At 41.8% G+C, this 12,141-nt stretch overlaps 1 protein-coding gene across 6 annotated transcripts in view; it reads left to right on the forward strand.

Moving 5' to 3' along the window:
* LOC145356351 (myosin-10) overlaps positions 1-11,432 on the forward strand; it is a 164,250-nt gene extending 152,818 nt beyond the window's left edge. For all 6 annotated transcript variants that reach the window (XM_080208998.1, XM_080209000.1, XM_080208999.1 and 3 more), the window contains 5 exons: positions 2,239-2,362; positions 3,965-4,173; positions 5,934-6,042; positions 7,837-8,009; positions 9,477-11,432. In XM_080208998.1, the coding sequence (XP_080065124.1) occupies positions 2,239-2,362; positions 3,965-4,173; positions 5,934-6,042; positions 7,837-8,009; positions 9,477-9,624 (763 nt within the window). In that variant the 3' untranslated portion in view covers positions 9,625-11,432. The remainder of the gene's footprint in view (positions 1-2,238; positions 2,363-3,964; positions 4,174-5,933; positions 6,043-7,836; positions 8,010-9,476) is intronic.
* The last annotated feature ends 709 nt before the right edge of the window (positions 11,433-12,141 follow it).

Genomic DNA, 12,141 nt, shown 5'->3' on the forward strand with positions numbered 1-12,141 from the left:
CCCTTCTGTGCGTTTCTCAATCAGACTGTACAATGGCTGATGCAGGGCTTCCACAAGAGGGAGTGCTTATTTATGAAACATTCCTGTCAGGGTTTAGCTGCAGCGTGTACACCAGTTACATTTTACTCTTGTGATTTGGTTGTGATGTTTTTATCTGTCCTAAAAGCGGTAGGAAAATACATTTAGGTTGCACTTTGTGGAGGGACGCCCCATCTAATTTATTTGATTTGGTAAACTGTTTGAAATTGAAATGAATAAAATGAAGTACCTTGCTTTGGGTTTTCATTCATATTCCATATATCACATTTGTCTAATGGGGAACTGGAGCAGATATTGCTGTAAATGCATTGGGCGGGTGAAGGATCAGTGTACTATGGATAACTAACTTTGTCACAGGAGGCTGTGGAGGCCAGGTCATTGAGTGTTTTTAAGACAGGCTCTTAAGAGGGTCAGGGGTTATGGGGAAAAGGCAGGAGAACGGGGATGAGAAAAATATCAGCCATGATTGAATGGCGGAGCAGACTCGATGGGCCGAGTGGCCTATTTCTGCTCCTATGTCTTATGAGTGACCTGAGTAAGCCATTAAATAGCCGATTGGCATCAAATCCAAATAAGCTGGCTCCTGCTGCTGTGGTTTTGATTTCAGTAGGATATCATAGAATCCCTACAGGGCAGGAGGAGGCCATGCTGCCCATCAAGTCTGCACCAACCACAATCCCAGCTAGGTGCTATCCCCATAACCCCACTTGTTTACCCTGCTAACTCCTTGACACTAAGGGGCAATTTAACTTAACCCGCACATCTTTGGAGTGAGAGAGGAAGCCAATGCACCCATAGGAAACCTACGCAGGCACGAGGAGAATGTGTAAACTCCACAAGGCTGGAATTGAACATAAGAACATAAGAACATAAGAAATAGGAGCAGGAGTAGGCCATCTAGCCCTTCGAGCCTGCCCCGCCATTCAATAAGATCATGGCTGATCTGTCGTGGCTCAGTTCCACTTTCCCGCCCTCTCCCCATAACCCTTAATCCCCTCTCTTATCAAGAACCCATCAACCCGCTTCTTAAAAATATTTAGCGAGGCAGCCTCCACCACTTCAACGGGCAGAGAATTCCAGAGATTCACCACCCTTTGAGTGAAGAAGTTCCTCCTCAACTCCGTTCTAAACCGCCTCCCCTTTATCTTGAGGCTGTGCCCCCTAGTCCTACTGTCTTTTTTGAGCGGGAAGAGTCTCTCCACCTCTATCCTATCCATCCCATTCATCATCTTATACGTCTCAATGAGATCTCCCCTCATTCTTCTAAACTCTAACGAGTACAAGCCTAGTTTATTCAGCCTCTCCTCATAGCTCAACCCCCTCAACTCCGGTATCAGCCTAGTAAACCTCCTCTGCACTCCCTCCAGGGCCAAAATATCCTTGCGCAGGTGCGGCGCCCAAAACTGCACACAGTACTCCAGCTGCGGCCTCACCAATGCCCTATACAGCTGCAGCAAGACCTCCCTACTTTTATATTCAATCCCCCTCGCTATGAAGGCCAGCATCCCATTCGCCTTCCTGACCACCTGCTGCACCTGCAAGCTGGGTTTTTGCGACTCATGCACAAGGACCCCAAGGTCCCTCTGCACCGTCGCCTGCTGCAGTTTTTCGCCACGTAAGTAATAGTCCTTCCTACCATTCTTCCTACCAAAGTGGACCACCTCACACTTGCCAACATTAAATTCCATTTGCCATTTCCTGGCCCATTCGCCCAGCCTATCTAGATCCTTCTGCAGACTCTCCACACCCTCCGCACAATTTGCCTTTCCCCCAATCTTGGTGTCATCAGCAAACCCAGATGCTTGGTGCTGTGAGGCAGCAATGCTAATCACTTTGCCACGATGTACCAACTACTTTTAAATATGGTGTTTGGGACCTATGCTATTACATTGTGGTATAGATAAATAGCTCACCTTATAAACAAATATCCCCTCTAATTTGTTTTCTGTTGTGTGTGATCTGTCATTCCAATGCTCAGTCCCTGTTATTTCATGCACGCGTGATATCTTAAAAGGACAACTTGAAAGTGGCTTGCAATGTACAACCTTGGTTGCAGCAGAGCCCCACACAAGTTAGAAGGGACATTAAGTCAAGACTAAAATTTGAGGTCTGTAAGCAGTCGGATCTATTTGGCTTTAATAAAGATTGGAGCTTGTAGTTGATCTGCATTCCTCCTTTTTAACACCCTGATTTCTCCAGATCTGCTTTATTGGATGAGAAACGGCGTCTAGAAGCTCGTATCGCCCAATTGGAGGAAGAACTCGAAGAAGAACAGAGCAACATGGAGCTCCTCAATGACAGATTCCGAAAAACCAACATGCAGGTTTGAAGTGTCTCTGTTTTAACTTGTTCTCACTGTGCTTATCTTCCCATTGGACACGAGGGTAATGGAATTCCTGTCCTAGTTTTGTGTATGTTGGCACTTGGCATTTTATTGTTCATTATTTCTTGTGGTGAGTCTGTAGAATAGTTAAGAAACTTGCATGTAATGTCAATTATAAATCAGCAATTACTTAAAGCGGCAAGTGAAGTAGCTGTAATTTCTCAGACTAGTCTTTTCTAACATTGATCCCTGAAAGTTTTTTCTCGCATTTTGCTGCTGCTGCTGTGGTCCTGGACACAATTACCTGCAGTGCAGCCATCAACGAACACAACTCTTCAGTAGCTGCGTTTTATATCCAGTTTAGTGGGATAATGTGGCTGCTGACTTCTGCTTGGAACAGTTTAAACACCTAACTTCAAGATTGTTCACTTTTCTTTCTTTTACCAGCATGGGGGTGTGTCTAATTTTCTTTTTCAAATCTCCACTAAAGCAATAATCTTGTCAGAATTGTACTTTGCAAGGTCAGATGTGCAAATGAAGCCCTGACTTTCAGTGCCTTGCAGGAGTCTAGTTGTGATGCTGTAATCTCTCTGTACATAAGCTGTATATAGACACTAGGTTTTCAGAATGTTGTTTTTGAAATCCTTCACAGCAGTTGGCATTCTGAAGTGTTTCATTTGGATTATAATATCCATTTAGTCAATCATTAGCCATTGATAATGAACAGATGTAATACTGCTTTGTTTCATAAGCTGCTTTTTATAACTTAAAAATTTCAGAGTGACATGTAAAATGTCAGTAAAAAATGTGTAGTCCTTCTCCAAGGATTGCCTCAATACAAGGCACTTTGTCAGTTCAGCAGTCTAATATTAAACCTGGTGTTGCAAAATTACAAACATATATGAGAAAAGAGAAGAATTAGGCCATTGTGCTCCTCGAGCCTGTGGTGCCATTTACTATGGTGATGGCTGATTGGTTTGTGTTTCAACTTCTATATTTTTGTCTACCCCTGATAAGAGTCTTGTTAGGCAAGGGAATCAATCTACCTCCTCCTCAAAAATATTCAGTGCCTCCACTTCCTCTGCCTTCTGAGGCAGAGAGAATTCCAAAGTGTCTCAGCCCTCGGCGGGGGGGGGGGGAGGAAATTCCATGTCCCGGTCCTAAAGGGGCAACAACTGATGTTAAAACAGTACCCCCTTAGTTCTGGACTGGCCCACAAAAGGAAAGGCCCTTTCCACATCCAACTTGTGAAGACCACTCAATCTTATATACTTAAATCAAGCCTCTCCTCACTCTTCTTCTAAACTCTCTAGTGGAGGCAAGTCCAGCTCCTCCCATCCATCCTCGTAAGACAACTCGCTCATTTCAGGTATCAACCCAGTAAATATCGTGCACTATAGTTTTTTAGCTTCAATGCCTGGCATCATTTTTTTTTTAAATACATTCTAAAGAGTTAATAAACCAACATTAGCCAAGGAAGTAGTATCTAATTACACTGGAGGTCATTAGTTAAAGCCAAAATATTAGAGGAGCATTTGGCAGAGTGCTGGATTTCTGATTCTAAACCTATTTGTTCTGCTTTAACTTTGTTCTTCTTGCCAGGTGGAAACTCTGAACTCCGAGCTCGCCAGCGAGCGCAGTGCGGGACAGAAGAGTGAAAATGCACGGCAGCAGCTTGAGCGACAGAATAAGGAGCTCAAAGCCAAGCTCCAGGAGCTGGAGGGTTCAGTCAAGTCCAAATTCAAGTCAACAATTTCTGCACTGGAGGCCAAGATAGCGCAGCTGGAGGAGCAACTTGAACAGGAAGCAAAGTAAAACTATGTGTATTTAAATGTATATGAAGCAGTTTATAGTTGGTCCCTGCCTGTTTCATTTTAATTATCGTTTTAGTAACATAAGGAACTTGGCCCACCCAGCTCCAGAAAATTGTGCGTTTCTTGAATCTTGCAACACAAATCGATTTGCAAAGATCCGTCCAAGGGCCTTTCCCCAAAGGCCTGTGGTTATTTTATAAGCTGCCCTCTAATTGCTTCAGTCATTTTTAGGTTCTGATCTATTCTCTGGTGGCCTTGTTAAAGGTGCCTCAATTCACCGTTTTTGAAAAGGGGAAATTGTCCCCTTTATCCGTAGGGAAATGACTTTAATTTTGTCTTTTCAGTAATAAATGCTAGTTGGAGGAGCCATCAGGACTTCCCTAATGTTTGCAGTGCTCATTAGTTAAAGCAGTGCGGCAGGCATCGCAAATAAAACTTCAATCGAAAGGATTAAATACTCAGGATTATAATGCAGAATGATCTCTTGCACCTTCTCAATCTTGCTGCTAATTTCGATGCATCTCTTCAATCCTAACTGCTAACAAAATGTGACAAGTGAATATTGTCTTTATTGAATACAGCTTCATGTCAAGTAGTCAGTGCCAGAGTTGCCACTTTAATTTTAATCCCTTGGTTTCAGTATTAAGTAAATAAGATCACGTCAGTGCACTTTTCCATGCATCGTAATTTTGGAAGTTGTACGTATGCAACTGTAAAATTAAATGTGACAGAAGATGGATGATTTGTCAATCAATCCTATTCCTGCATCTTGCACTGTCTAGTTCACATTTCTTTTCATTTTAGTGCAGTAAATATTTTATTCAGAAAATTGAAAGCATTTTGGAAGTTTATTTTTCTGGGCCACGTTTATACTATTTAGTATCATGTCTATTTGAATTGGAATGCAGAGTGGTATTGCCATTGTTAAAAGTTTGACATTTGCTTTCAAATTATTCATCAATTTAATTTGAAAGATTATTGAAGTTTTATCTTGAGAATTTTTTTTAACTTTACCATTGTAAATCCGTCCCCTTGACCAGGCCTGATTTGCTGATGATTATCCTCCTGCCCCCTAGTGGAGGTGTGACAATGCAGCAAAAAGTTAAATATTTTCTCATTCCTAACCTTTGTTCTGACCAAATGCTATAAGCTGTGGGCTCTGATATGAAGCTGCAATATATGCCACTGAACATGTTGTACAAATTTGCTAGTTTTGTTGAATATCTTTAATTGTAATTGAGTTATGCATTTCATATTGGCATCAGGATCTGACTAAAATCATAGAATCCCTACAGTGCAGGAGGAGAGCATTCAGCCCTTCAAACCTGCAGCCAGAACAATCCTAATCAGCCCCTATCATCGTAATGCCCATGTATTTACCCTGCTGATCTCCTGACGCTAAATGGTAATTTAGCATGACCAATCTACCTAACCCGCGCACCTTTTGTATTGTGGGAGGAAACTGGAGCGCCTGGAGGAAACCCACACAAACGTTGGGAGAATGTGCAGATTCCACAGTGATACAAGGTTGGAACTGAATCTAGGTCCCTGGTGCTGTGAGGCAGCAGTGCTAACCACTGCTACTGTGCTGCATATGATGTGGCATGTCTGATGTAAATATGTGCCAGCACTGCTTCAATCAGACACTGCTTATTGCAAATATTTATGTAAATTGAGTAGTTCTTTGGGTAAATGTCTAAGTCTCAGTTCTTCATCTTGCTTTCATTGCTAATCGACTGATTACTTCATTCTTACAGGGAGCGAGCAGCTGCCAACAAGCTGGTGCGTCGCACAGAGAAGAAGCTAAAGGAGGTCTACATGCAGGTTGAAGATGAACGTAGACATGCAGATCAGTACAAAGAACAGGTAGCTTCTCGTTATACACCCATCACCTACGATTTAAAATGACTATCATTTAGCCCTGCGAGAAATAGGACAGAGCAGCCCAGCCCAATCTGATGCTGCGACATTGGGGGGCAGGGGTGGGGGCAAACCTGAGGGGAAAAGTCTTGGGGTAGCCTGCAGTGGTCGTCTTTAATGACTGCTGGTTAAGCTGCATGACAGCAGGCTACAGGTAAATGGCACACAACTCCCAATAATATTGTGAACGTAAGAACATAAGAAATAGGAGCAGGAGTAGGCCATCTAGCCCCTCAGGCCTGCCCCGCCGTTCAATAAGATTATGGCTGATCTGAAGTGGCTCAGTTCCACTTTCCCACTTTCTCCCCATAACCCTTAATTCCCTTGTCTATCAAAAACGTATCTACCCGTGACATAAATACATTTAGCGAGGTAGCCTCCACCACTTCAATGGGCAGAGAATTCCAGAGATTCACCACCCTTTTGAGTGAAGAAGTTCCTCCTCAACTCTGATCTAAACTGCTGCCGCCGCCGCCCCCCCCCCCCCCCTTTATCTTGAGGCTGTGCCCTGTAGTCCTGCTAGCCTTTTTAAGCGGGAAGAATCTCTCTACCTCTAGCCTATCCATCCCCTTCATTATCTTGTATGTCTCTATAAGATCCCCCCTCATCCTTCTAAACTCCGAATACAGACCCAGTCTATTTAGTCTCTCTTCATAGTCCAACCCCCTCATCTCTGGTATCAGCCTAGTGAACCTCCTCTGCACTCCCTCCAAGGCCAATATATCCTTCCGCAAGTGCGGTGACCAAAACTGCACACATACTCCAGCTGCGGCCTCACCAGTGCCCTGTACAGTTGCAGCAACACCCCCCTACTTTTATATTCTATCCCCCTTGCTATAAAGGCCAACATTCTATTCGCCTTCTTGATCACCTGCTGCACCTGCAGACTGGGTTTTTGTGACTCATGCACAAGGACCCCCAGGTCCCTCTGCACCATAGCATGCTGCAGCTTTTCGCCTTTTAAATAATAATCCCTCCTACTATTATTTCTGCCAAAGTGGATAACCTCACTTGCTAACATAATATTCCATCTGCCAGGTCCTTGCCCACTTGCTCAGCCTATCCAGATCTCTCTGCAGACTTTCCACACCCTCCATGCAATTTGCTTTTCCACTCATCTTCGTGTCATCAGCAAATTTCGTCACCCTACACTCAGCCCCCTCCTCCAGATCATCTATATAAATATATAAATGGTAAACAGTTGAGGCTCCAGCACCGATCCCTGCAGCACTCCACTAGTCACCAGCCGCCAACCAGAGTAGCACCCATTGATACCAACTCTCTGCTTCCTATTAGCCAGCCAATCCCCTATCCACGCTAACACCTTACCCCCAACTCTGTGCACCCTAACCTTCTGTAGCAACCTTTTGTGGCACCTTACCAAACACCTTCTGGAAATCAAACGCATTCTGGAAATGAAGAGGGTCCAAACTCTGTTACCAAAAATATGATTTGTAAACCATGTCTTACAGACAGGCGCCCCTAGGAGAGCTTTTGGCTGAAGGACTGGTAAGCTTGCAAACTCTGTTTTGGGTCTGCTACTGTCCATTAATGTTGGGTTCAGCTTAAGGGTGCTGCTATCAAGTTCACATCCTTCTGCTTGTCACACATGACACCATGAAGAGCAATTGGACTGTGCACGCTTGAGGATTATTAAACAACCTCTGCAACAGAACAATGTCACTGCAATATTTATCTTAAAGGAAAAAGACATTAGTTGATGCCAAACAATTTCCCCAGGTCGAGAAGTCGAACTCGCGCATGAAACAACTGAAGCGGCAGCTGGAGGAGGCAGAGGAGGAGGCAACCCGAGCTAATGCAGCCCGTCGGAAACTACAGCGGGAATTGGATGATACCACCGAAACTGCAGAGGCCATGAATCGTGAGGTCAACACTTTGAAGAGCAGGCTGAGGTAGTATGGGTTTTATTCAGAGTTTGATATTCAAAAAGAAAACATTGCTAGTGTTTTTAAAAAGGACTTAAGTTTCATAGTAAGTTAGGGTCACGCTGCTTTAACCACTTTGTTCATGTTGAGCCTGTGGTTTTGGGCTATATCAGGCAGTTAATGTATTGTTGACTTGCTAAATATCTTTTTTAGCTTGTACACCGGTCCTGGATCATCAAATTTATCATTCTTTATATAAATGTAAGCTAGATTCAAATTTTTATTTGAAGTCTCTTTCAAATCAATCTGGAGTGATTCACTTGCTAAGTAGGGCCAGATACTATCAATACTGCAACCAGAGTATCACTGCCTGTTGGGGAATAAGTCTACGTGCATTATAGGGTCCATTCATTCCTTTGAAAAGGTGAGGACAGCACTAGTAGAGGTTAAATTAATTTCTTTTATTGAATAGAACTTAAAGAAAATTAAATCATTACAAAAACAAAGAAAAGCTCAAGACTGGCTCAAGCCAGTCCCTGTACAGTACCAGACAGGCTCTCAAGCTGCCAGCTGAACATACAGTTCCAAACTATGTTTTAACTATTATCTCATTATTGTGAATGTTTTCCACAAACTCTGTCTGGAGAAACATGGGTCTCCAGCTATGTTATCAAAGCTTGTTTTGCTTGCTGTGTACATTTTCAGGAATGCAGTCAATTTTTAGCTAACCCAGCATGCCTTCTGAGTTTAAAAATGTTAATTTTTTAGGCTGAGCAGAATTAGTTGATGCAGTAGAAATATCTTTAGAAGTCTCTTCATACATGAAGCAAACTGAGCTAAGCACTGGATCCTTCCTGCAGCATAATTTTATACATTTGGATTCTTTTCTGCCATCCTTCTCCAACATTTGATGCCTTGGGTCAGATTGACACATTGCACTATTTTATTGTGATATTTATGGTCAAGATGTAAAATAATCAACAGGCACAAAAAAGTTTCCTTAACTTGAACCTATTGTGGGCAAACGTAGCACTTTTACCACAGCAGCTGTTTCATTACACTAGGGTGAGGTTGCCGATTTGGTGTTAGATATTTTAGCAATCTTGTGCTGCGAATCCGTGGCCACTGGAATTGGCCGAACTCTCCAGAAGATACTTAATGCAATCAGGTGGGAAGAAGCAGAGGATGGTGTCTTGTCCAAATTCCACTGAGAAATCCCAGTACCAGCTCTGTTGTGTTTTAACACAGAACAAACCTATTATTTGACTTGCTTAGCCAAATTTCTCGGCCAGGCTTTATTTCATTTTTGCTGGACTCTGATGTAGCACATAATGGCTGAGTACGGAACTCTAATCTCTACCATTGTCAATCTCTTGGTACCTGTGCATTTAGTTGGTTTATGGTTTAGTCCAGCAGAAAAAGGATACTGTCATGGTGCGCTGTTGACCTGCGATATTTAGCACCATATTTACAACTTCCATTCCGTTCCTGTAGGAGAGGTGGCAGTGGCCTGACCTTTACAACTAGCCGAACAGGAAGGCGGGCGCTGCAGCTGGAGGGCACCGCACTTGAACTCTCGGATGATGACGTTGAAAATAAAGGGGGTGACCTCAATGAAACGCAGACAAACCAGGGGGACTAGAGCCATTTCACGGTCAGCACAGCTCTTCTGATTTCAGATAGCCTCTGGGCAAAAGAAGTGCTTTCGGAACTGCTGACTTTGGATTCTCTTGTCTTTTTTTATTTTTAAACTGGCAAGTTATAAATCATATAAGCCGTTGTCCTCTTGCGTCTTAATTTTCTATTGTCTCAACCTACTGCACCTTGCATATTGTATTCACAAAATTGCTTTCCCTAAATTTGTCTTTGATAATCAAGTACTAATTTGAGCACATATTGACTGTTGAGACAACATCTGAATTTGGTTTTCTTTGGGAACCGGATTTGAATTCCAGACGACATTAAGATGGGATTGGGAGGAGTCTAGTGTATTACTATGCATGCTACATGTACAAATCAACATGTATTTCCATATATAATTCTGAGGGAAGTTAATCAACTTATTAGTCTGCAGCTGATTGCTGCATGAAGACCAAACTGTGACCATTGCTGGAACTGTGTAAGCAAGTTTTTATCATGCGGAAGGAAACTGAAGCGAGTCTGTTAAGATTGCAAAATCTGGTTAGCTTGAGTATGTTAAAAATGCAAGGACTGACCCAGACTGTTAGTGCCAACATATTTCGAGTAATCTGTGATTACAGATCATGTATAGGGTAGTAAATAACACAAATTTAGCTGCACTTAAGTACCCTTGAGATACAATCCGTCACAAGATGCAATTTCAATTCACTTGCGTGGAAGATGATTGATAATATGCATTCACTCGTGTCACCCATTAAACTTGTTAGGAACTTCAAACTATTTTTTTTCTTCAGATTGCTAGAGGGGACTTAAAGGTAGGAATGGCCATTGGTGTTCAGATAATTTGCACAAATCATTTTTGAAGTAAGTACAACTTTTTAATTGTTCAATAGCTATACTGGAAATTGTTGTAACAAGTGTGTTATGGTGTTTGAAGTATTTGTGTGTCTCGTTTTTCTTTTACCTCCTTTCATTGCCATACACAGTGGAAATCAGTATTTCAGACACTTCTTCTCGGGTGATATTAAATCCCTTTGGTAACAATTTTCTATCCTTTATATGTGGATGAAGACTGACTTCTATAGGACAGACCCAGCTGTAGAATGATCAATGTTGTCCTTTTTTAAAAAAAATTGTATCACTGCACACTAATGAACAGTATTCTGTAATGTTCTGGTTAACCACAACCCCCCCCGCCCCGCCGACAATCTGATCTTGCATTCCAAAAGACTGTTTGGATATGAGGTGACACACACACTTGGTCTTTGGAAATCCATAAAATAAATATTTGCAACAGTCCGCACAAGCTACCAGATGCTGTGTGATTCAAAATTGTGCAAATAAATTCACATCTATCTTTTGTTCTAACCAGAGTTACATCTGGAATCGTACAAACAGATTTCAGAAAGTGCCTTAGACGTGGCGTATAATTTGATTACAAGAGCAAGTGTCACAGTTGAAACCAATATAGTACATTATGCTGAATATGTAACCACTGAAATGGTTTTATATTTTACATGCTTCATGCCTTTGTGCAACCCTTGTGATCAGAATATTGTCCAGGGGTTTAACTCCGTGTTATTGAATATGTACCCTTGAGCCTTCTGTACCAAGCAGGAATTTCTCAATTTCTTCTGGTTTAAAGCTTTAACATCCTTTTGAAGTATTTTTACTGTACTGGCTGTTGACCACCAGGCCCTATTGTTCTCATACCTTTGTATACCTGTGTTTCTAGACAGTTACACCGTTCAATAAAAAAATCCTTTGGAAACAATTTTTTTAATAAAACCAATAAACTTATTAAATGCACATGTTGTTTTGTGTTCTACTTTTAGATCTGATTCATTTTAAATTTTACATTCTTTATTCATGCATTCAAATATTTTAATGAATTGAGAATTCTCTCCACTCAAATGTTTGTAATAGTTGGCAGCCTGTAGAAAAGAGAGCTTTCGTTCTTGTGCAGGATAGAAATGGAAAAGGGGAAAAATAGCTGCCGTATGTAAAATCATAAATATGGCAGCAGAATTAGGCCATTCAGCCCATCAAATCTGTTCCACCATTCAATCATGGCTGATAAATTGCTAAATTCTATTCTGCTTTTTCCCTGTAACCTTTTTGATCCCTTTACCAGTTAAGAACCTATCAATTTGTGTCATAAATACACCCAATGACCTGGTCTCCCCAAGGTTCTGTGGCAATGAATTTCATAGATCCGCACCCTCTGGCTAAAGAAATTCCTTCTTGTCTTGGTTCTAAAGGATTGTCCCTTTTCACTCTGAGGCTATGTCCTTTGATCCTAGTGTGTCTCACCAATGGAAATATCTTTGCCGTGCCCAATCTAAACAAGCAATTCAGTATTCTAAGTTTCATTCCCCTCCCCCAAGATAAAGTGCTTAGATAGCAATTGTTTGTTTACCCATATACATTAAAAAAGCCCTTTTTTCATTTGCCTGATATTTTATTAATATTGCTGAAATTGGGTTTATCACAAACAATAAACATTAAGAATGTCTAA

The sequence above is a fragment of the Carcharhinus amblyrhynchos genome, chromosome 21 (assembly GCF_965287045.1).
Source record: "Carcharhinus amblyrhynchos chromosome 21, sCarAmb.v2.hapA, whole genome shotgun sequence".
Taxonomy (NCBI): domain Eukaryota; kingdom Metazoa; phylum Chordata; class Chondrichthyes; order Carcharhiniformes; family Carcharhinidae; genus Carcharhinus; species Carcharhinus amblyrhynchos.